Below are 21,326 nucleotides of genomic sequence, written 5' to 3' on the forward strand. Positions count from 1 at the left end.
AATCAAGATTGCCGGGAGAAATATCAATAACCTCAGATATGCAGATGACACCACCCTTATGGCAGAAAGTAAAGAGGAACTAAAAAGCCTCTTGATGAAAGTGAAAGAGGAGAGTGAAAAAATTGGCTTAAAGCTCAACATTCAGAAAACCAAGATCTTGGCATCCGGTCTCATCACTTCATGGGAAATAGATGGGGAAACAGTAGAAACAGTGTCAGACTTTATTTTTCTGGGCTCCAAAATCACTGCAGATGGTGACTGCAGCCATGAAATTAAAAGACACTTACTCCTTGGAAGGAAAGTTATGATCAACCTAGACAGCATATTCAAAAGCACAGACATTACTTTGCCAACAAAGGTTTGTCTAGTCAAGGCTATGGTTTTTCTTGTGGTCATGTATGGATGTGAGAGTTGGACTGTGAAGAAGGCCGAGCGCTGAAGAATTGATGTTTTTGAATTGTGGTGTTGGAGAAGACTCTTGAGAGTCCCTTGGACTGCAAGGAGATCCAACCAGTCCATTCTGAAGGAGATGAGCCCTGGGATTTCTTTGGAAGGAATGATGCTAAAGCTGAAACTCCAGTACTTTGGCCACCTCATGCAAAGAGTTGACTCATTGGAAAAGACTCTGATGCTGGTAGGGATTGAGGGCAGGAGGAGAAGGGGATGAGAGAGGATGAGATGGCTGGATGGCATCACTGACTCGATGGACATGAGTCTGAGTGAACTCCGGGAGTTGGTGATGGACAGGGAGGCCTGGCATGCTGTGATTCATGGGGTTACAAAGAGTCAGACATGTCTGAGAGACTGAACTGAACTGAACTGATGCAATATTGCTCTTTACAGCATTGAATCTTGCTTCTGTCACCAGTCCCATTCACAACTGGGTGTTGTTTTTGCTTTGGCTCCATCCCTTCATTCTTTCTGGAGTTATTTCTCCACTGATCTCCAGTAGCATATTGGGCACCTACCGACCTGGGGAGTTCATCTTTCAGTGTCCTATCTTTTTCCCTTTTCATACTGTTCATGGGGTTCTCAAGGAAAGAATACTGAAGTGGTTTGCCATTCCCTTCTCCAGTGGACCACATTCTGTCAGATCTCTCCACCATGACCAATCCGTCTTGGGTGGCCCCATACGTCATGGCTTAGTTTCATTGAGTTAGACAAGGCTGTGGTCCATGTGATCAGATTGGCTAGTTGTCCGTGACTGTAGTTTTGGTCTGTCTGCCCCCTGATCCCCTCCCTCAGTGCCTACTGTCTTACCTGGGTTTCTCTTACCTTGGACTCAGGGTCTCTCTTCATGGCTGCTCTTCAAATCCCTTATGACTATGTAGTGGAAGTGAGAAACAGATTTAAGGGACTAGATCTGATAGACAGAGTGCCTGATGAACTATGGATCGAGGTTCCTGACACTGTACAGGAGACAGGAATCAAGACCCCAAGAAAAAGAAAAGCAAAAAAGCAAAATGGCTGTCTGAGGAGGCCTTAAAAATAGCTGTGAAAAGACAGGAAGTGAAAAGTAAAGGAGAAAAGGAAAGATATTCCCATTTAAGTGCAGAGTTCCAAAAAATAGCAAGGAGAGATAAGAAAGCCTTCCTTAGCAATCAATGCAAAGAAATAAAGGAAAACAATAGAATGGGAAAGCCTAGAGATCTCTTCAAGAAAATTAGAGATACCAAGGGAACATTTCATGTAAAGATGGGCTCAATAAAGGACAGAAAAGGTAGGGACCTAACAGAAGCAGAAGATATTAAGAAGAGATAACAAGAATACACAGAAGAACTGTACAAAAAAGATCTTCACCACCAAGTTAATCACAAAGGTGTGATCAGTCACTTAGAGCCGGACATCCTGGAATGTGAAGTCAAGTGGGCCTTAGGAAGCATCACTATGAACACAGCTAGTGGAAGTGATGGAATTCCAGTTGAGCTATTTCAAATCCTGAAAGATGACACCGTGAAAGTGCTGCACTCAATATGTCAGCAAATATGGAAAAACTCAGCAGTGGCCACAGGACTGGAAAAGGTCAGTTTTCATTCCAATCCCAAAGAAACACAATGCCATAGAATGCTCAAACTATTGCACAACTGCACTCATCTCAACGCTAACAAAGTAATGCTCAAAATGCTCCAAGTGAGGCTTCCAACAGTACACGAACCAAGAACTTCCAGATGTTCAAGGTGGATTTGGAAAAGAAAGAGGAACCAGAAATCAAATTGCCAACATCCTTTGGATCATAAAAAAAGCAAGAGAGTTCCAGAAAAAAACATCTGCTTCACTGACTATGCTAAAGCCTTTGACTAAGTGGATCACAGCAAACTGTGGAAAATTCTTCAAGAGATGGGAATACCAGACCACCTGTCCTGCCTGCTGAGAAATCTGGTAGGTCAAGAAGCAATAGTTAGAACAGGACATAGAACAACGAATTGGTTCCAAATTGGGAAAGGAGTGCAGCAAGTCTGTAGATTGTCACCCTGCTTATTTAACTTGTATGCAGAGTACATCATGCAAAATTCTGGGCTGGATGAAGCACAAGCTGGAATTAAGATTGCTGGGAGAAATATGAATAACCTCAGATATGCTGATGACACAACCCTTTTGGCAGAAAGCAAAGAGGAACTAAAGAGCATCCTGATGATGGTGAAAGAGGAGAGTGAAAAAGCTGGCTTAAAACTCAACTTTCAAAAAACTAAGATCATGGCATCTGGTCCCATCACTTCATGGCAGATAGACAGGGAAACAATGGAAACAGTGACAGATTTTATTTTCTTGGGCTCCAAAATCACTGCAGATGGTGATTGCAGCCATGAAATTAAGAGACACTTGTTTCTTGAAAGAAAGCTATGACCAACATAGACAGAAAATTGAAAAGCAGAGACATTACTTTGCCAACAAAGGTCCATATAGTCAAAGATATGGTTTTTCCAGTAGTCATGTAGGGATGTGAGAGTTGGACTATAAAGAAAACTGAGCACTGAAGAATTGATGCTTTTGAACTGTGGTGTTATAGAAGACTCTTGAGAGTCCCTTGGACTATAAGGAGATCCAACCAGTCCACCCTAAAGGAGATCAGTCCTGAATATTCATTGGAAGGACTGATACTGAAGCTAAAAATTCAATACTTTGGTCACCTGATGCAAAGAACTGACTCACTGGAAAAGACTTTGATGCTGGGAATGATTGAAGATGGGAAGAGAAGCGGACGACAGAGAATGAGATGGTTGAATGGCTCACTGACTCAATGGACATGAGTTTGAGTAAATTCCAGGAGTTGGTGATAGACAGGGAGGCCTGGCATGCTGCAGTCCATGGGGTTGCAAAGAGTTGGACACGACTGAGCAACTGAACTGAACTGATGTGTGGATGTGAGAGTTTGAAAGCTGAGTGCCGAAGAATTGATGCTTTTGAACTGTGGTGTTGGAAAATACTCTTGAGGGTCCCTTGAACTGCAAGGAGATCAAACCAGTTAATCCTAAAGAAATCATTCCTGAATATTCACTGGAAGGACTGATGCTGAAGCTTCAAAACTTTGGCCACCTGATGCAAAGAACTGACTCATTGGAAAAGACCCTGATGCTGGGAAAGATTGAAGGCAGGAGGAGAAGGTGATGACAGAGGATGAAATGATTGGATGGCATCACTGACTCGATGGGCATGAGTTTGGGTAAGCTCTGGGAGTTGGTGATGGACACGGAGGCCTGGAGTGCTGCAGTTCATGGGGTCACAAAGAGGCAGACACAACTCAGCAACTGAACTGAGCTGATAGTCTTCAAAAATATCAGAATAATGAAAATCAAAGAAAGACTGAAGAACTCTTCTAGATTGAATAGATCTAAACAACAAAATGTAGTGTGTGATTCTGGGTCCCTTGGCTATAATGAATATGGTTGGGATAATTAATGACACTTGAATAGAGTATTTGGATTGGGATGTAGTAATGTATTTATGTTAGCTTCCTGATTTTTATGATTTTGCTAAGTCACTTTGGGTCATGTCCAACTCTTTGAGACAGTATGATCCATAGCCTGCCTGGCTCTGTCCATGAGCTTCTCCAGGCATGAGTACTAGAGTGGGTTACTCCAGTTGATTACTCCTTTGGGTTACTCCAAATGATCTTCCTCACCCAGGAATTGAACCCATGTCTCCTACGTCTCTTGCCTTGGTAGGTGAGTTCTTTACCAGTAACGCCACCTGGGAATATTTTACTGTACTAGAACAATGCCCTTGTTTATAGGAAATACACACTGTAGCATCTATGTTGGAGTGATTAGACATGATGATTGCATGTTACAAATGGCACAGAGAAAATTTCTTGTAATATTTTTGGCACTTTCTCTAATTTTGAAATTATTTTTTAAAAATAGAAAAGAAAAAGAAAATCCTCATGAAGATTACATCTGAAATAAAACTACAGCCTTCACATTATTTTTTGTAACAGAAAAGAAGGAAAGATAATCATTTAAAGTTCAGGGAAAGAAATCCACCTGGCTGAGTTTGTTAAAATTGTATCTTTTTAAGTTAACTTTAAACAGCCGTTGGTACAATTTTGTGTCTATTAAATGCAATAAATATTCTTGGGTAATTCTGGTTATTCCCATACCAATAGATAAATATCTACTCCATATTTGAGTTATATAACTATATTAAATTCCTAGAACGTGTACCTGAAAGTTTGAAAATCTGGTTTCATTTTTGCTTACATTCTTAAATCTTGAATTTTCCATATTTTAGTAATTTAGATTCTATAGCCTATATAATAGATTCTAAATGTTTGATAATTTGTCTAAATCAGATTAATTTTGGCTTTTCTAAATATATAAATATCCTGTTTAAGAAATAGCTTTTTTGTAAAAATGGCTGTCTCAAGACTTTTGAGTTTATGAGGAAAACAATTGAAAATCAAGTGATATCATTATTATCATTATTTTATATTCATGTAAAATCAAAATAAATTAGAAGTCAGGAATTGGTTAAATGTTTACTGTTTCCTCTTTATTAATCCATATTTTCAGTGCTTGCTTTGTTAGATCTGATCTTTTCTGCTGTTTGTTTTTTCTGCATTCATGATTAAATGATTTGGATGAATTTCTCATTGAGAAAAAGTGAAAGTCTCTCAGTCTTGTCTGACTCTTTGCAACCCCATGGACTATAAAGTCCATGGAATTCTCCAGGCCAGAATACTGGAGTGGGTAGCTTTTCCCTTCTCCAGGGTATATTCCCAGTCAAGGGGTCAAACTCAGGTCTCCTGCATTGCAGGCAGATTTTTCACCAGCTAAGCCTCCAGGGAAACCCAAGAATACTGAAGTGGGTAGCCTATCCCTTCTCTAGCAGATCTTCCTGACCCAGGAATCGGACCGGGATCTCCTGAATTGCAGATGGATTCTTTACTAGCTGAGATACCAAGGAAGTCCTCTCTTTGAGAGATGATGCTTGTGAAATGTTAAGTTTATGTGGATCTGTTCATCATTGCCCTTGATTTCTTTTAATATGGTGCGTGGTCTCCATAGCTGGGAGATATGTTTTAAATATGATTGAACAGAGATGGCAGGTATGAGGAGAGAATCAGCTCTAGGTAATTTCTCCATTCTTCATTTATCTATTTTAGGAGATGTATTGAGATCAACATTTACTCACTACAGTCAGATATGCAAAGAAATATGGTTAATTTTCTTTTTCTGTCACAGATGCCATCTTCTCCTCTGGCACTTCTTTACCCTGGGCAGTGTGCAACAGGACTGAGATACCTATGTTTTGCATTTAAATTCTTTCAACTTTTTACTCCCTAACTGGAATAGATTAGTTTCTTGAATTCAAAATTACACTTTCTATTAGGTTGGTTTAAAGATTGTTCTTCAGGTAAATGTCCATTTTTACCGTATTTTTCTCTTGGTTTCTTACTCCTCCCTTGGTCCTCTCCAAGTATATTGATGTATGAATAAATAGTGCTTGTGACTAAGGCAGCTGTGCAGTGGAGACCTCGGATTCATGGGGTATTCTCTTGATCCTTGCTCTTTTCTGATCCGGTCCATAGTTAACACTGAGGTTTTCTTGCCCAGCTCATCTTCGGGATAGCATGATGGCACCGAGCAATGTAGTCTGATCCTGGTCGTTTGCTCCTAGTCTCCAACTCCCTTCTTTCTGTGACCAGTTTGGGTCCAGGTCTCAGCACCTCCACACTTCATCACTGAAGTACATGGAAACAGCCTTTTTCCTTGTATGCAGAGTAGGCCTTGAAGAATAAGCCTCAGGTTTATCTATATACTTACATTTCTTTCTCAAATGTGCAACATCTCTCCTTTATCAAGCTCAATAAGACAACATACAGGGCTTCTCCTAGAACTTCATAGCTTTCTCTAGCTGTAACAATTCCAGTATTTCTGAACTTACCCATTTCTATTTGTATTTGCTACTCCACTCATCTTAGAGTTCTACCTCAAGAGGAAACAGGAGAACATGTGTATCTAACCAGTCTTCCCAGCTCTGTTTCTCCACACATTCTCCCCCACCCGCCACCCCCACACACAGTTTACCCAGGTAGAAAGAATGGAGTGTCACTTCCTCCTTTCCACCAATGTAGACTCACCTTGTTTCATAACTTCCTTTCCTGAGGAAGTAATCCTCAAAATTTGGTTTAAAGAAGAAAAAAATATTTTGCATATGCTATGAAAGGAATTTAATGATTTTATCCAGGACTGGATCTAAAAATAATTGGAGCTAAAAAATTTGAAAAATATTTTTATTCCTTGATAAGGCTTGGCTTTCAAAATTATTGTTTTCTCTCAACTAAAAGCAAATCCCTACTTTGGATTTTAAAAAGTGCATCTTTCTCTTACAAAATTTTCATTGTAAAAATTCCAACTCCAAAGATAGCTGGTCATGCACAAAAATGTGACAAAGAAAAAAGTACTGTAATATAATTTATTAAATATTGACTTATTATATGTGTTTTATTATCCTTCACATCCCACAATACTGTGTTTCTTATAGTAGCTGAATTGAATCTTCTGGAGAATAATACTATCTTTTACTCTTCATAAAGTATGGAAACCACTAGATTTTCTAGCTACTTGTTTTGTTTTCATTGTTTTTGCTGCCCACACCCCATCTAGACCCTCAACTGGACATTTTTTTTTACCTCCTTGAGTCTAGGCTTCCATGTTTAAGTATAATTATTTACCCTTTGACACATCATTGTAGTCATAGGGAATTACAATCAAGAAATTTACTGGAAATAGAGTGTTCTTGTGTAAAGAGCTTGCTTCTGAAACACTCAGGATTTTTTCTTGAATCATAAATTTTCATTTGCTTTTATGTCTTAAAGGCACTAATGTACATTATTAGATTCATAAAATTATAAGTCTGCACTCAAAAATTATACACATAGAATGTCATTAAACAATTATGGTATGAGACAGCTGTCACAATATGTATCTATTTAATTTATACCTTAGGCTACAACAAATACCTGATGAGAAAACAAGACTGACACTTATAATACCCTTGGGTTTTTTTTTTTTTTTTCCTAATTATATTGTACATAACACTGGAATATTCTTCTTTTGCAATGAAACTATATATGGCCTATAGCCCTTTGGAATAGTTAAAGGATACATCATTATTTCTCTCATTTTCTCATAGACCAATTATACTGAACAAATTCAAATCACGAGAACAGTTAAAATTCATAGATGCAATGGTAGCTCCACTTACATAAAAAGATATTATCTTAATAGCATTTAACCTTAAATTTCTGATTAGGAAACTATAACAATAAAGAGAAAATCTATTTATTAAATTTCTATCATGTGTCATGGGCTTTGTTATATCATTTTTAATCTATACAAGAGCACTTTGAGTTGTACTACTATCTTATTAGTAAAAGGTGAAGAAATCAATGCTCAGAGAAGCTAATAAACTCAAAGTCACACAGTAAGTGGCAGAATCAAGATTTTAACATATACATGTTTGCTTTTTCCATTGTGCTATGTCAGCTATTAATTTGAAGAGACATCTTGATAGATGTTGGTCTCATCTGTACTCAAGTTTTCTAAGGGCTCCCTTTCCAAAATTTAAGCAAGGGCTGCAAAGAGGTGGTTTTCAAAAACAAGAACTGTCAAATCCCAGGTAGTAATTAGGGTGAGTTACAAGTTCTATCTGGTGACTTCCTAATGGCAACGGTTGACTCATGCCAGATATTTTCTGAAGGACAATTCTTGAAAATCCAAATGACTCTTTTGTCTAAGAAGAGGGAATACCACAGAAAGATGGGATTGAGAAGAAGAAAGTGTAGAAATCCAAATGGCAAAGATCCATTGACCAGTTTAAAAGGAAATACAATCAAGATAAACAGTTCAGAGAGCTGGGGTAAGTCACAAATCACAATCTTAATTAACCAATTGGCTGAGCCTTCAGCTGAAGGCTGAAAAAAAAAAAAAAGATGAAAATGATAAGTGAAGAAGAAAGCAGCAAAGGAATGGAGAATTCAGCTCAGAGCTCATTAAGCTCTGAAAGAAAAGTTTTCTTTTTTTTTTTTTTGGTCAGTGTAAAACAACTGATACCAGAGCATATATGCCCAAGGACTCTTCTGTGATTCAACAAAGCATGGGAAAGACCATGATTCACAACATAATGAAAAAACACCTCACAGATACAAGGGGACAAGAAAAACAGGCTCTGTTACTCTGATTCAAACTACTTTACTTTCTTAATGTGATGTTTTCATGCTGTTTCCTTCACTCCCTTAAAAAAATAATATAGACTACAAGAATGGAGATGGCAGGTCATTATGATGAAGAGAGGAGGAGATGGTGAGGTGGTAGACAAGGAGGAAAATGTTCCTGAGTGTGTGGTTTTGTGTGTGTTTGTGTGTATGATAGAACAAAAACTCAGGGCTGGAAGAGGAGGAAAAATTATATGTTTGAATCCTGAAGCATTTTGTTTTATTTTTGAGAGTAACAAAAAGCTACCAACTCTGATCAAAAGATTTGAAAAAAAAAATCACTCCATATTTAGATCTGGTTAGAAAAAGGTGGAGGGGACTCAGCATTAATCTATCAATGGGGTCTAAGAAGTTAAGTTGCCAGATAAAATACAGGGTGCCTGGTAAAATTTGAAATTCACATAAACAATAAATAACTTTTTAGTGTAAGTATATTTTATGCAATATTTAACATCTTCCCACATTTCACAACTGCCCAGGTCTGAAACTCAGCCGAGCCATTTATTTGCAAGGATAAGCAATATTTGAATATATTTATATATAAATATATTTATACTAAACATTTTTTGTTTATTGAAATTCAAATTGAACAGAGGGTGAATGATCTGTGAATATACTTCTTTGGGGGTGTATTGTCGTGTAATAAGACATTACCATATAGAAAAAGAGCGCTACTGCTTTAATAGAATAAGCCAACAGCAGTTTCTATGATCAACTAGAAGTTTAAGAAGGAGTGAGTTTTTCTATATGACACAACATTATAACTAAGAATTTAACTTTTGGATGAGATATATTTTGGTTTAATCTCTAGTTCTGTAGTTTTCTAGCTATATAAACTTGGGCAGGTGACTTTTCAAACCTTGATTTTCTAATTTTTTAGTAAAGCTACTAAGAATCCTTACCCTATTAATTGCTTCACGAAAGCACAATTTTTATAGTCTTAAAGGACATCTCCCACCAGAAGGGCTCCCACTTGGTTTAATGTTCTATTGAGCCATCTTAGAATTCTTAGTAATTTTATCTGTGAACATATCCGTGAGAGAGGCAACACACTGGGTAACAATGAGCACATATGATTATGAGCAAACATAGTGCCCAGAACTGTAGATTCAAGTCCCAGGGCATGAAGGGCAGTATAGGTGACAAGAAGTGGGTCATGTTGTCTGGAACACACGTGCATACCTGAGCAGGCTGCCAGAATAGAACCTTGGTTCAGATTGGTAGTGGAAATTGTGGCAGCAGAGATAGCTGTCAGCAGTGGCAGTGACCATGGTCCAGGAAAGTTCCCCACATGGACACAGGGATGGGACAGATGGTAGAAGACTCTTCTAGCTCATCCTTCTATTCTAAAGCTTTCCCTGCCAAGTCTGCACAAATATTATCTCTCTATCCTGAGCTTTGTTAGAAGGAGTGCAAGCATTCAATCGGTAAACTTTCCCAATAAATTATCACAAAATAAGAATTCCTCGGCTTGCCAGGTAGCACCAGTGGTAAAGAACACAACTGCCAATGCAAGAAACATAGGAGATGTTTGTTCAATCCCTTGGTTAGGAGTTATATAGGTGTCTTCCCCGGTGGCTCAGAGGGTAAAGCATCTGTCTGCAATGCAGGAGACCTGGGTTCGATACCTGGGTCAGGAAGATCCCCTGGAGAAGGAAATGGCAACCCACTCTGGTACTCTTGCCTGGAAAATCCCATGGACAGAGAAGCCTGGTAGGCTACAGTCCATGGGGTTGCAAAGAGTCGGACATAACTGAGCAACTTCACTTTGAGTTATTAGAATTCTTAAAAATATTTAAAATCTCCAGTTTTGAAAACTGCTCCACCATTGCACAACAAATACCTATGGGCTTAGAAATTGAAATTTCATGTAAAGATCATGGCAGTCAATGGAAAAGAAGACGATTTTCAAATGATACTTTGAATGAAGTGATTATTAATGCAAAAGATAATTTAAAAATTAAGTTTTCTTTGTATAGGCACTTTGAATTATGTACAAATATGATGCCACTTTCAATTTTTTGTATGACCTCTGCAAATTACAGGAAATGCCTGATGAAACATTAAAATTCCATTAGGTATATTTGAATTTAAAATTAATTTCAGACTTATTCAGAACTAATTTCTATGAATAGTTAAATATTTTGAGAAAAAGAGTTATGTAAGAATCATGAGCTCTAGAAGTACTGAAACTTATATTTTTAAATAATTTATTAGAAATTTATCCAAATGTCAGTTCCTATAGAACACTCTTAAGGAAATTCCCTGGTAGTTCAGTGATTAGGACTCTGTGCTTCTACTGCTGAGAGGCTGGTTTCAATCCCTGGTCAGGAAAGTAGGATCCCACAGGCCACATGGTGTGGCCAAAAACAATAAATAAAACAAAATAAAATACTTTTAAGAGGTCCAGTTGCAGTTGCATCAGTGAAAAGAACTTTCTCAAAATTAAAAATTCTCAAAAATTTTAAGATTCAAATGATCCATGAGGTAATGAATTAGATTTAGAGATATTTAGTTGAAAATACGTACAAATTGTTACACAAGTAAATACTTATAGATATGTACATATTGTCACCCTGCTTATTTAACTTATATGCAGAGTACATCATGAGAAATGCTGGGCTGGAAGAAACACAAGCTGGAATCAAGATTGCCGGGAGAAATATCAATAACCTCAGATATGCAGATGACACCAGCCTTATGGCAGAAAGTGAAGAGGAACTCAAAAGCCTCTTGATGAAAGTGAAAGAGGAGAGTGAAAAAGTTGGCTTGAAGCTCAACATTCAGAAAACTAAGATCATGGCATCTGGTCCCATCACTTCATGGGAAATAGATGGGGAAACATTGTCAGACTTTATTTTTTGGGGCTCCAAAATCACTGCAGATGGTGATTGCAGCCATGAAATCAAAAGACGCTTACTCCTTGGAAGGAAAGTTATGACCAACCTAGATAGCATATTGAAAAGCAGAGACATTACTTCCCCAACAAACTTCTGTCTAGACAAGGCAAAGGTTTTCCCAGTAGTTATGTATGGATGTGAGAGTTGGACTGTGAAGAAGGCTGAGCGCTGAAGAATTGATGCTTTTGAAGTGTGGTGTTAGAGAAGACTCTTGAGAGTCCCTTGGACTGCAAGGAGATCCAACCAGTCCATTCTAAAGGAGATCAGTCCTGGGTGTTCTTTGGAAGGACTGATGTTGAAGCTGAAACTCCAGTACTTTGGCCACCTCGTGCGAAGAGTTGACTCATTGGAAAAGACTCTGATGCTGGGAGGGATTGGGGGCAGGAGGAGAAGGGGACGACAGAGAATGAGATAGCTGGATGGCATCACTGACTCGATGGACGTGAGTCTGAGTGAACTCCGGGAGTTGATGATGGACAGGGAGGCCTGGCGTGCTGCAGTTCATGGGGTCGCAAAGAGTTGGACACGACTGAGCATCTGAACTGAACATATACACTGGATATATATATATATATGTATATATTTACTGTGTCTATGCTATGCTTGTACATATGTACATGTAGTGTATAACAAATCTATAAATACATACATATATTAACTATGTGTGTATATATGTAGGCATATTTCCTCCCTCTTTCAGCTGAGAGGATTTAGAAGCAAGGAAACCCAGTGGCTAGAAACAAACTTCGCTCCCAAATCTTGAATTCTAATATTATTCTTCAATAAAAGACATCAGGACTCCATGAAGAAGTGGCTGATTTTAGGTCTGGGACAGGAAATACATAAGATGAGCCCATAGTACCTTTTACTTCCAGAAAGAAAGTGGTAAAAAACAAACAAACAAAATGACAGTGATATGTCAACTAGTTGAACACAGGAGGCAAGTGAAAAAGCTCTGAAGGTTAACTTTGGACCAATTTGAGCAACAAAGTATTTGATTGTAACTCAAGTGCAAAATAGATATCCTGGAGTATATACTGATATAAGTAAATGCTTGAAAAAAATAAGTGAGGGAGAAGAGACAAATCTCTTACGCTAAAGAATTTCAAACAATTTATGTAGTTACTACATTCTCAAGGAAGTGGAATATAACTCTCCACTACTTAAGGATGTGCTGCAAATAGTGACTTCCTTCCAGAGAGTACCATGCAGGAAGGGGAGCAGGAAGAGTAACTTTGCGGTGGAGAAACCACAGAAACATTACCTCAGTAAGGTGAATGAGTCATAAACAGTAATAAATCATGTTAATAGAACATAATGATGTAATGACAATGACACTTTACCTCTGTGGTCTTCCTCCCTCAAACCTGTGACTGTAATCTAATCATGAGAAACATGAGAAATACCATGTTTTTATCATATTTCTCTTGAGAAAAATCATGAGAAATATCCCTATTTAAGGGATAGTCTACAAAATACCTGACCAGTAGTCTTCAAAATCATCAAGGTCATCAAAATAAGTTTGAGAAACTGTCACAGACAAAATGATCCTAAGGAGACATAACAACTAAATATTGACAGAAAAGGACATTAGGAAAAAAAACTGGAGAAATATAAGTAAAGAATGGGTTTTATTTTAATAATAATGTATTAATATTGGTTCAATAATAACAAATGTACCATATTAATGTTAGATATTAACAATAAAGAGAACTTTGTAGGGACATATGAACATTGCACTTTTCTGTAAACCAAAAACTGTCTAAAATTATGCTTATTTTAAATAAACTTTTGACTCAAATGTTTACATTTCAAAAAGAAAAAAAAAGTGTGGTCTTTCCAAGAGTTATTGATATAAATTTTTAAAATACCAATTGAAAGCAAGGTTGATAAAAGTATAAATTTTCATAAGTTAACAAATAAATTTCCATAAAAGCCCTAAAGTTTTATGATAAACTAATACATGATACATAGTGTTGCTGTTTATTGTGACAGCAATAATTATATTTTTATAATTTATTAGTTTTTAATGTTACTCATGCACCATCAATAAATAATAAAATCTTTTTTAGAGGGAAAAGCTTAAAAGGCCTCAAATTTTCACATTTCACTAGCCCCTACAAATTATATGGCTGATTTACATAATTTCTATACCATAGGACTGCTAGGAAGTTAAATGAGATTATCTATGTTAAGCACTTAGGTACCATGTGCTACATAAGAACTGCTCTATAAAGAGTTAAGTATTATTATTGAGGAGTTATTGTCAGTGCCCAGATATTAATACACAAGAACAGTCATTCTTCAGAGAATGTTTGTAACACCTCAGTTAGATTTTTAACTAAGTCAAAGCAAAATCACTTTTAGATTCAACAAACTGGTGTTACACAGATGGTGAGAGATACTGGTAAATATAGTTGCATGTAAAATTAAATACTGGAGAAGAAAAAATGTGATGAAAGAAAGTTCAGGAACAGTTTCTGATTTAAACAAGACTTGCTGATTTCCTGTTGCTGTAATGAGAGTTTAAATACTTTGTTTTCTTTAATTGTCAACACTGCTGTGAAGTGTAAGCACAAAGCAGGAAACCAAACTGAGGTCTGGGAAGCTGAGTAAGATGCTCAGCTCACAATATGAGTAATAGAATTGGGACTGGAATCAGGTTTTTCTTATTTCCATGTAGTTTTCTTTTCATTACCTCACAATGCCTCACATTTCTCATGGTGCAGTTTTCTATTTTCTCCCTTTTTTTCCCCTGAGATATAGTTGATTTACAATGTTCTTTAAGTTTCAGGTGTCCAACATAGTGGTTCACAACTTTTAAAGTTTATGCTTGATTTATAGTTATTATAAAATGTTAACTAGATTCCCTGCGCTTTACAATATGTCTTTGTAGTTCATTTATTTTTACATAGTGATATGTACCTCTCAAACTCCTATCCTGCCCCTCCCCCTCCCTTCTCTTCACTGGTAACCAACTAGTTTGTTCTCTACGTCTGTGAGTCTGTTTCTTTCTTGATATATTCCCTAGTTTGTTTTATTTTTTAGATTTCACATATAAGTGATATACTATAGTATTTGTCTTTCTCTGACTTATTTCATTAAGCATAATACCCTTCAGGTCCATCCATGTTGTTACAAGTGGCAAAATTTCATCCATTTTTATGGCTGAGTAGTATTCCTTTGTGTGTGAGTGGAACACACACACACATATACCACATCTACTTTGTCCATTCAGCTGTTGACAGTCACTTAGGTTGCTTCCATATCTTGGCTATCATAAATAACGTTGCTATAAGCACTGAGATGCATACATCCTTCTGCTGTTGCTGCTAAGTCGCTTCAGTCGTGTCCGACTCTGTGCGACCCCATAGACGGAAGCCCACCAGGCTCCCCCGTCCCTGGGATTCTCCAGGCAAGAACACTGGAGTGGGTTGTCATTTCCTTCTCGAATGCATGAAAGTGAAAGGGAAGTCGCTCAGTCGTGTCCAACTCTTAGCGACCCCATAGACTACAGCCTACCAGGCTCCTCTATCCATGGGATTTTCCAGGCAAGAGTACTGGAGTGGGGTGCCACATCCGTCTGAATTAATGTTTTTTTTTTTTTTCCCCCTGGATATATACCTAGGAGTGGAATTGCTGGGTCATATGGTAGTTCTATTTTTAGTTTTCTGAGGAAGTTCCATACCGTTTACCACAATAGCTGCATCAATTTGCATTCTCAACAGTGTACAAGGGTTCCCCTTTGTTCACATCCTTACCAACATTCATTATTTGTATTCTCTTTCTGATGATAGCTGTTCTGACAGGTGTGAGGTGATATCTCATTGTGGCTTTGATTTGCATTTCTCTGTTGATTAGTGATGCTGAGCATCTTTTCACATGCCTGTTGGCCATCTGTGTGTCTTTGGAGTACTAGTGAATGAAAATGGCTGGATATCTTTAATGGACTTAGTTTGAACAGGTAAGAATTAAGAGTGGCTTATTTCCCTACTTCTTTTACAAGCTTAATTTCCATAAATAGTTTTGACTCATAATTTCCATAAATAGCTTTTTCCTTATAGTGGTTATAATACTCTGTAATGAATTCACTCCTTTCCATCTCTGTTGGGTTATGACTAGACTCAATTTTTATCCAATGTTTGGTCAGGCAGTCCCATGGAAATAACTGCTCCCAGCCCCTCATGGGATTCTCAAGCAAGACTGACATGTTGTCTCATTCTTTATACATTGTGCTTTCCACTTGGGCCCTTCTTTAACCTATGAGACACACAGGAGGTGCAGTGGCTTGCCCAGCGTGGTCTTTGAGACTGCATATGGACAGATAGGCAGCATCACTGACTTGCTTCCACTCACTAGCTCCCCTCATGTATTGTGGTGGGTGCTATGCATGCCATCACTCTGGTCCTGCTATTTAGATTCCCCATGGCTCCTGGAAGGACCAAGTGGTACAACCTGAAAGTGTGCCACTATTGATTCACTATATGGTGAACTTTGTTCAAAGGCAGATAGAAGGTAGATCAACTCTTCTTCCTCTTGCTCCCTGGTCAGACTATGCAGCAACACAGTAGCTCATGTAGACTTTCTGAAGATACTATATTTACTTGATATAAAGTTCTAGCCAGTCTGGTAATCTACATTTGATTTCCATGCCTTCCTGTTCATTGGCACTTTTCCTTCCTTTCCTGTTTCTTTCCTAGAATTGCATGTCCAAAAGTAAAAGTAAGGGGTTTTTTTTTTTTTTTTTTTTGCTTCAGGCTCTGTTTTCAAGGAAATCAAGACTAAGACTATTGGTGATTCTAAGATCCCCTGTGTTAGGTTTTCTGCTTAGAGGTCAAGTCCTATTCCCCTTATTAAAAAAAAAAATCAGCAATAACTTTACATTGTAGATACAGAATCTTTGTGTTCTTGCCTAAAACTAATTGATTGAGAGATAAAAGATAAATGGAAGGATCATATCTATTGGGCTCCAAGTATGTAGAGGAGGCTGTCCTACTAGGAAAACCATGATAAATTCATAGGTTAATAGCTGATTTGGTGGGGGAAAGAGTTATTCATACAACTATTCCAGTCATTAGCACTGTAAAAATTCTTATTCTTGATTTGCAAGAGGTAGAGTTTAGGCTTTTTAGGGGATGGGCATACCATAAATAACTCTGAGGGAGTAAGAGGTGAGTATATAGATAAACAGGTTATTCCATGTGCAATTGTTTATTTGCTTACTGCTTTGATTTATAGGGCTTCTCCAATGGATCATCAGTTAAGAATTCACCTGCAATACAGGAGATGCAGGAGATGCAGATTTGATCCCTGGGTTGGAAAGAGCCCTTGGAGGAGGAAATGGCAACCAACTCCAGTATTCTTGCCTGGAGAATCCCATGGACAGGAGTCTGATGGGCTACAGGGCATGGGGTTGCAAAGAGTTGGACATGGCTGAGTGACTGAGTACAGCACAACACGTTGTGATTTACATTAATGCATTCTATTCATTCATGGCCAAATAACCAGAGTAAATTTGCTACTGTGATGTGTTTAAATAGTAACAACCAGACTGTAGAGAAGAACACAGGATAACCACTATTTTCACACTCCTCTCACAGGAAGATAATGAAGTGAAGACAGCAACCCAGTCAAATTCTTGGGAGAGGAAGCTCAATAACATAAAATAATAGAGTTACCAACTTTTGCCCTATAATTAGTGGTAATCTAATTGATATGTCAGAATAAAGGTCAGGGAAACGAGTAAACATGTCTAGGTAACAATAATGTGGCATTGATATTAAAAATGCAGATGTCTCTTGACATAATATTTACTGAGTACTTTGCATCACACCAAATTTCTTGTTAAATGTTTAGTTCTTCCTTTGATGACTTGTTTGCTTAATGTATAATCACAGATCTTGTTTCTAACACGCCTTTAAGCAATATCATGACGTGATCATTTTCCTGTGGTAACTGGGGTTGCAGGAGTTCAAAATGTTTTGGGAATGAATGACTAGGCATCCAAGTGACAACATATATTACCTAATTTTAAATAATATGGTAGAGATTTAATCTGTCTGAGTTTAGGGGAAGCTCTGATTAATGTCTTTATCATTTGAGCACTGAAATGAATGGTTATGTCATTTACTTATATCTCAAAAGCAATGTTCTTTCACATGATTAAGCTGCAGCCTTTTAAAACAAAGGAAAAAAAAAACAAAGACTCATTTCCCTCTTACGTGTGTCGTGATTGGGCTAGTTCTTCTGTGGCATCTCTTACATTAATAAGAAATTTTCATTTTATGCAAAGAGATGATGATGACTGTAAAGAGGAAGTGAAGAGTTTTCTGCTGCTATTTTAATTTAAATTACTCACTGAGAGGACAAAGATGACAGCCTATAACCTCATCAATTCACTTACCTTATAGCATGCATTTGAACCTAGTATTTTACAGACTTCATTCAGCAAACATTTACTGGCGGCCTATCATGTAGAGGCACTATTATAGGTGTTGGTGTTTTGGTAGTCAAAGAGAGGAGACAGGGAGTAAGCAAATAGACACACATAATATACTTCCAGATTGGTTTTTGGTGCTAAAGAAACAAATTAAACCAGAATGAGAGCTAGAGAATGGAGAGGTCCAGGGCACTATTTCATGGTGGAATGAGGAAAAAAATCTTTGAGGATATTAGATTTAAGTTGAGACCTGAAGAATGGCATTCTTTGAGAAATATTAAAACAGCTTTAATTCAACAGCTCCTTCAAATAAATTTACATTTTATAAATTTAAATAGCATCTATATATATTTGGAAGTGGGAAGTAATATATATTCACAAGGTATTGTTTGGAGCACTAATAGATTTAGGATTCTTTATGATAACTACTGGGCTCCAAAATCACTGCAGATGGTGACTGCAGCCATGAAATTAAAAGACTCTTACTCCTTGGAAGGAAAGTTATGACCAACCTAGTAGCATATTCAAAAGCAGAGACATTACTTTGCCAAAAAAGGTTCGTCTAGTCAAGGCTATGGTTTTTCCTGTGGTCACGTATGGATGTGAGAGTTGGACTGTGAAGAAGGCTGATCACCGAAGAATTGATGCTTTTGAACTGTGATGTTGGAGAAGACTCTTGAGAGTCCCTTGGACTGCAAGGAGATCCAACCAGTCCATTCTGAAGGGGATCAGCCCTGGGATTTCTTTGGAAGGAATGATGCTAAAGCTGAAACTCCAGTATTTTGGCCACCTCATGAGAAGAGTTGACTCATTGGAAAAGACCCTGATGCTGGGAGGGATTGGGGGCAGGAGGAGAAGGGGATGACAGAGGATGAGATGGCTGGATGGCATCACCAACTTGATGGACATTAGTTTGGGTGAACTTTGGAAGTTGGTGATGGACAAGGAGGCCTGGCGTGCTGTAATTCATGGGGTCGCAGAGTTGGACACAACTGAGCAACTGATCTGATCTGATGATAACTACACACCCCAGTCCTTCCGTTAGGGCTCCAAAGCTGAGAAGCGCTTCTCTAGATTACCCCCACATGCCGGGTCCCATCCTCATACTCCATAATGTGCATTTCTTTTCTAGTGTGCTCAAATGTGCTATCTTCATTATTTTGTTCAAGTTCATTATTCTCCTCACTCAAAATGCCAGCCTTTCTCCACAGTTTCTTCCCGTCTAAATCCTCCCTTTCCATCAAGGCCTAAACTACCCTAAAGCTTCTCTAGCAATAGGTCATATCGCTAGAAAAAAAATATGTACTTTTCCTAACTTGGTGCTGCCTCGCTTTGTCCACTAGTATTTCATATATTTAGTTTATACTCTCCAGGTTTGTAGGCAACAAACATTTTTTGTATTTCTTGATCAGATTCAATAACTATGTTTATGGTTCTGAACATACGTAAATTCAGAAAATACTTGGCAGTCCACCTGCAGTGGGACCAGTAGATCCCTCCTGTGCACAGGCATGGGGTTGGACCCTACCAGCAGCTGCTCCCTGGCCGGCCAGGCCAACCAGCACAACTGGGCATTGTCTGGTGCCAGGTAGAAATGGCTGAAGGAGTGTTGCTCTTTCTACATTCTCTTGGGCAGATGCAACAGGGGAGAGCAAAGCCCCTGCCTCTGGAAATTTGCAGTAATCATTACTGTCACTATAGTCATATCTACAAGTCCCTCAAGGCAGAGGTCTGGAGCGACCTCCTCAAAGGTTGCTGTCCACTGGGCATGAAGCTCAAGAGTAAACCCATACCGCTGTACTCTGACTTCTCCCTCGGGCCTCTGGGGTGCCCAGAAATAAGAAATGGAGTTTAGAGGTTATAAAACAGGCAATTATATTAAATGCCATCTTGCATCTGAGTTTGCTGTGTATTTATACTTTCTCCTCACTAGATAATGTGGTTTCTTTTAAAGCAGAATCCATTATTTAATAGATATATTTTTATTTATCCTGAAACTGTATACTGTCCTCTGCAGGAGTAAATTTTAAAAATAGAACTTAGTCTATGCTTCTTCCCAGAACCATTTTTAACCTTCCCTAGATGTGAAGCCACCCACATTAAAAGCTGTTTGCCCTCTGAGCTGTTAGCGATCTCCATACACTTGATGCTTGGCATAGGTTGATAAGAATATGCACAAATCATCTCAGTTTATATTCCTTGTATTCCTTATTTATATTCCTGAAATAAGGATTGAAAGGGAATTTTTTCCTTTGTCTATTCTATCTCCTAGTGGGACTATACTTTGCCCATGCATAAGAATTGCCAAGTGATAACTATGCAAGTTTGACTTTCATGAAAAATTGTGAAGCATGATGCTTGGATTGCATTGCCCTCTGCTGGGAGAAATGATAGAACATAGGTGTTCTCTCCTGCTTGCAAAAAACAAAAAGCCCAGGTAAAAATTAAATGTTTAGTATCTTATAAGCAAATATATATGTCACACACACACATACACACGTACACACACATACACACACACATATATATATATGGAGAAGGAAATGGCAACCCACTCCAGTACTCTTGCCTGGAATATCCCATGGGTGGAGGAGCCTGGTAGGCTGCAGTCCATGGGGTCGCGAAGAGTCGGACACGACTGAACGATTTCACTTTCACTTTTCACTTTCATGGATTGAAGGAAATGGCAACCCACTCCAGTGTTCTTGCTCCCAGGGACGGGGAAGCCTGGTGGCTGCCGTCTATGGGGTCACACAGAGTCAGACGCGACTTAGCAGCAGCAGCAGCAGCAGCATATATATATATACATCTTATACAGAAAAATAATTCAGAGTAATACATTACTTAAATACAAGCTATTTAGTAATTAAAAATGTATTTCAGTGTATAGAAATTGTATTAATGTGAATTTCAGTAACATGTTTGTGGAAAGCAAGCCTGTATGTTGTAATAAATATGTATATCGTATATAAACATGTCACATTTGAGCTTAAAGAAACGTGATTACAACTTTTCAGTTCCTTGTGGCTATGCAGCCATATGATTTTCCAGGACTACTTGATGCAAAATTTTCAGTCTTGTCAAATTTTATATCAAGCCACACATCCCAGTTTAAGCTGGGGGAAAGCATGTTCACCACATTAATGAATATCACATTTCAATATCAGACTTATTATTTGTAGATAAAGTATCATTTAGATTGGCATTTTAAAATGAAGCTTAAGTTTTTCCTTTGGTTACAAAGTAACCATGCTCATTATGGAAAATATAA

At 38.0% G+C, this 21,326-nt stretch overlaps 1 protein-coding gene across 1 annotated transcript in view; it reads right to left on the reverse strand.

Moving 5' to 3' along the window:
• The window catches only part of LOC109560042 (transmembrane serine protease 11F), a 123,282-nt gene extending 103,986 nt beyond the window's left edge, over positions 1-19,296 (reverse strand). The window contains exon 1 of the mRNA XM_070790739.1: positions 19,135-19,296. Within this exon, the coding sequence (XP_070646840.1) occupies positions 19,135-19,296 (162 nt within the window). The remainder of the gene's footprint in view (positions 1-19,134) is intronic.
• Positions 19,297-21,326: the final 2,030 nt, after the last annotated feature.

The sequence above is a fragment of the Bos indicus genome, chromosome 6 (genome assembly GCF_029378745.1).
Source record: "Bos indicus isolate NIAB-ARS_2022 breed Sahiwal x Tharparkar chromosome 6, NIAB-ARS_B.indTharparkar_mat_pri_1.0, whole genome shotgun sequence".
NCBI classification, from domain to species: domain Eukaryota; kingdom Metazoa; phylum Chordata; class Mammalia; order Artiodactyla; family Bovidae; genus Bos; species Bos indicus.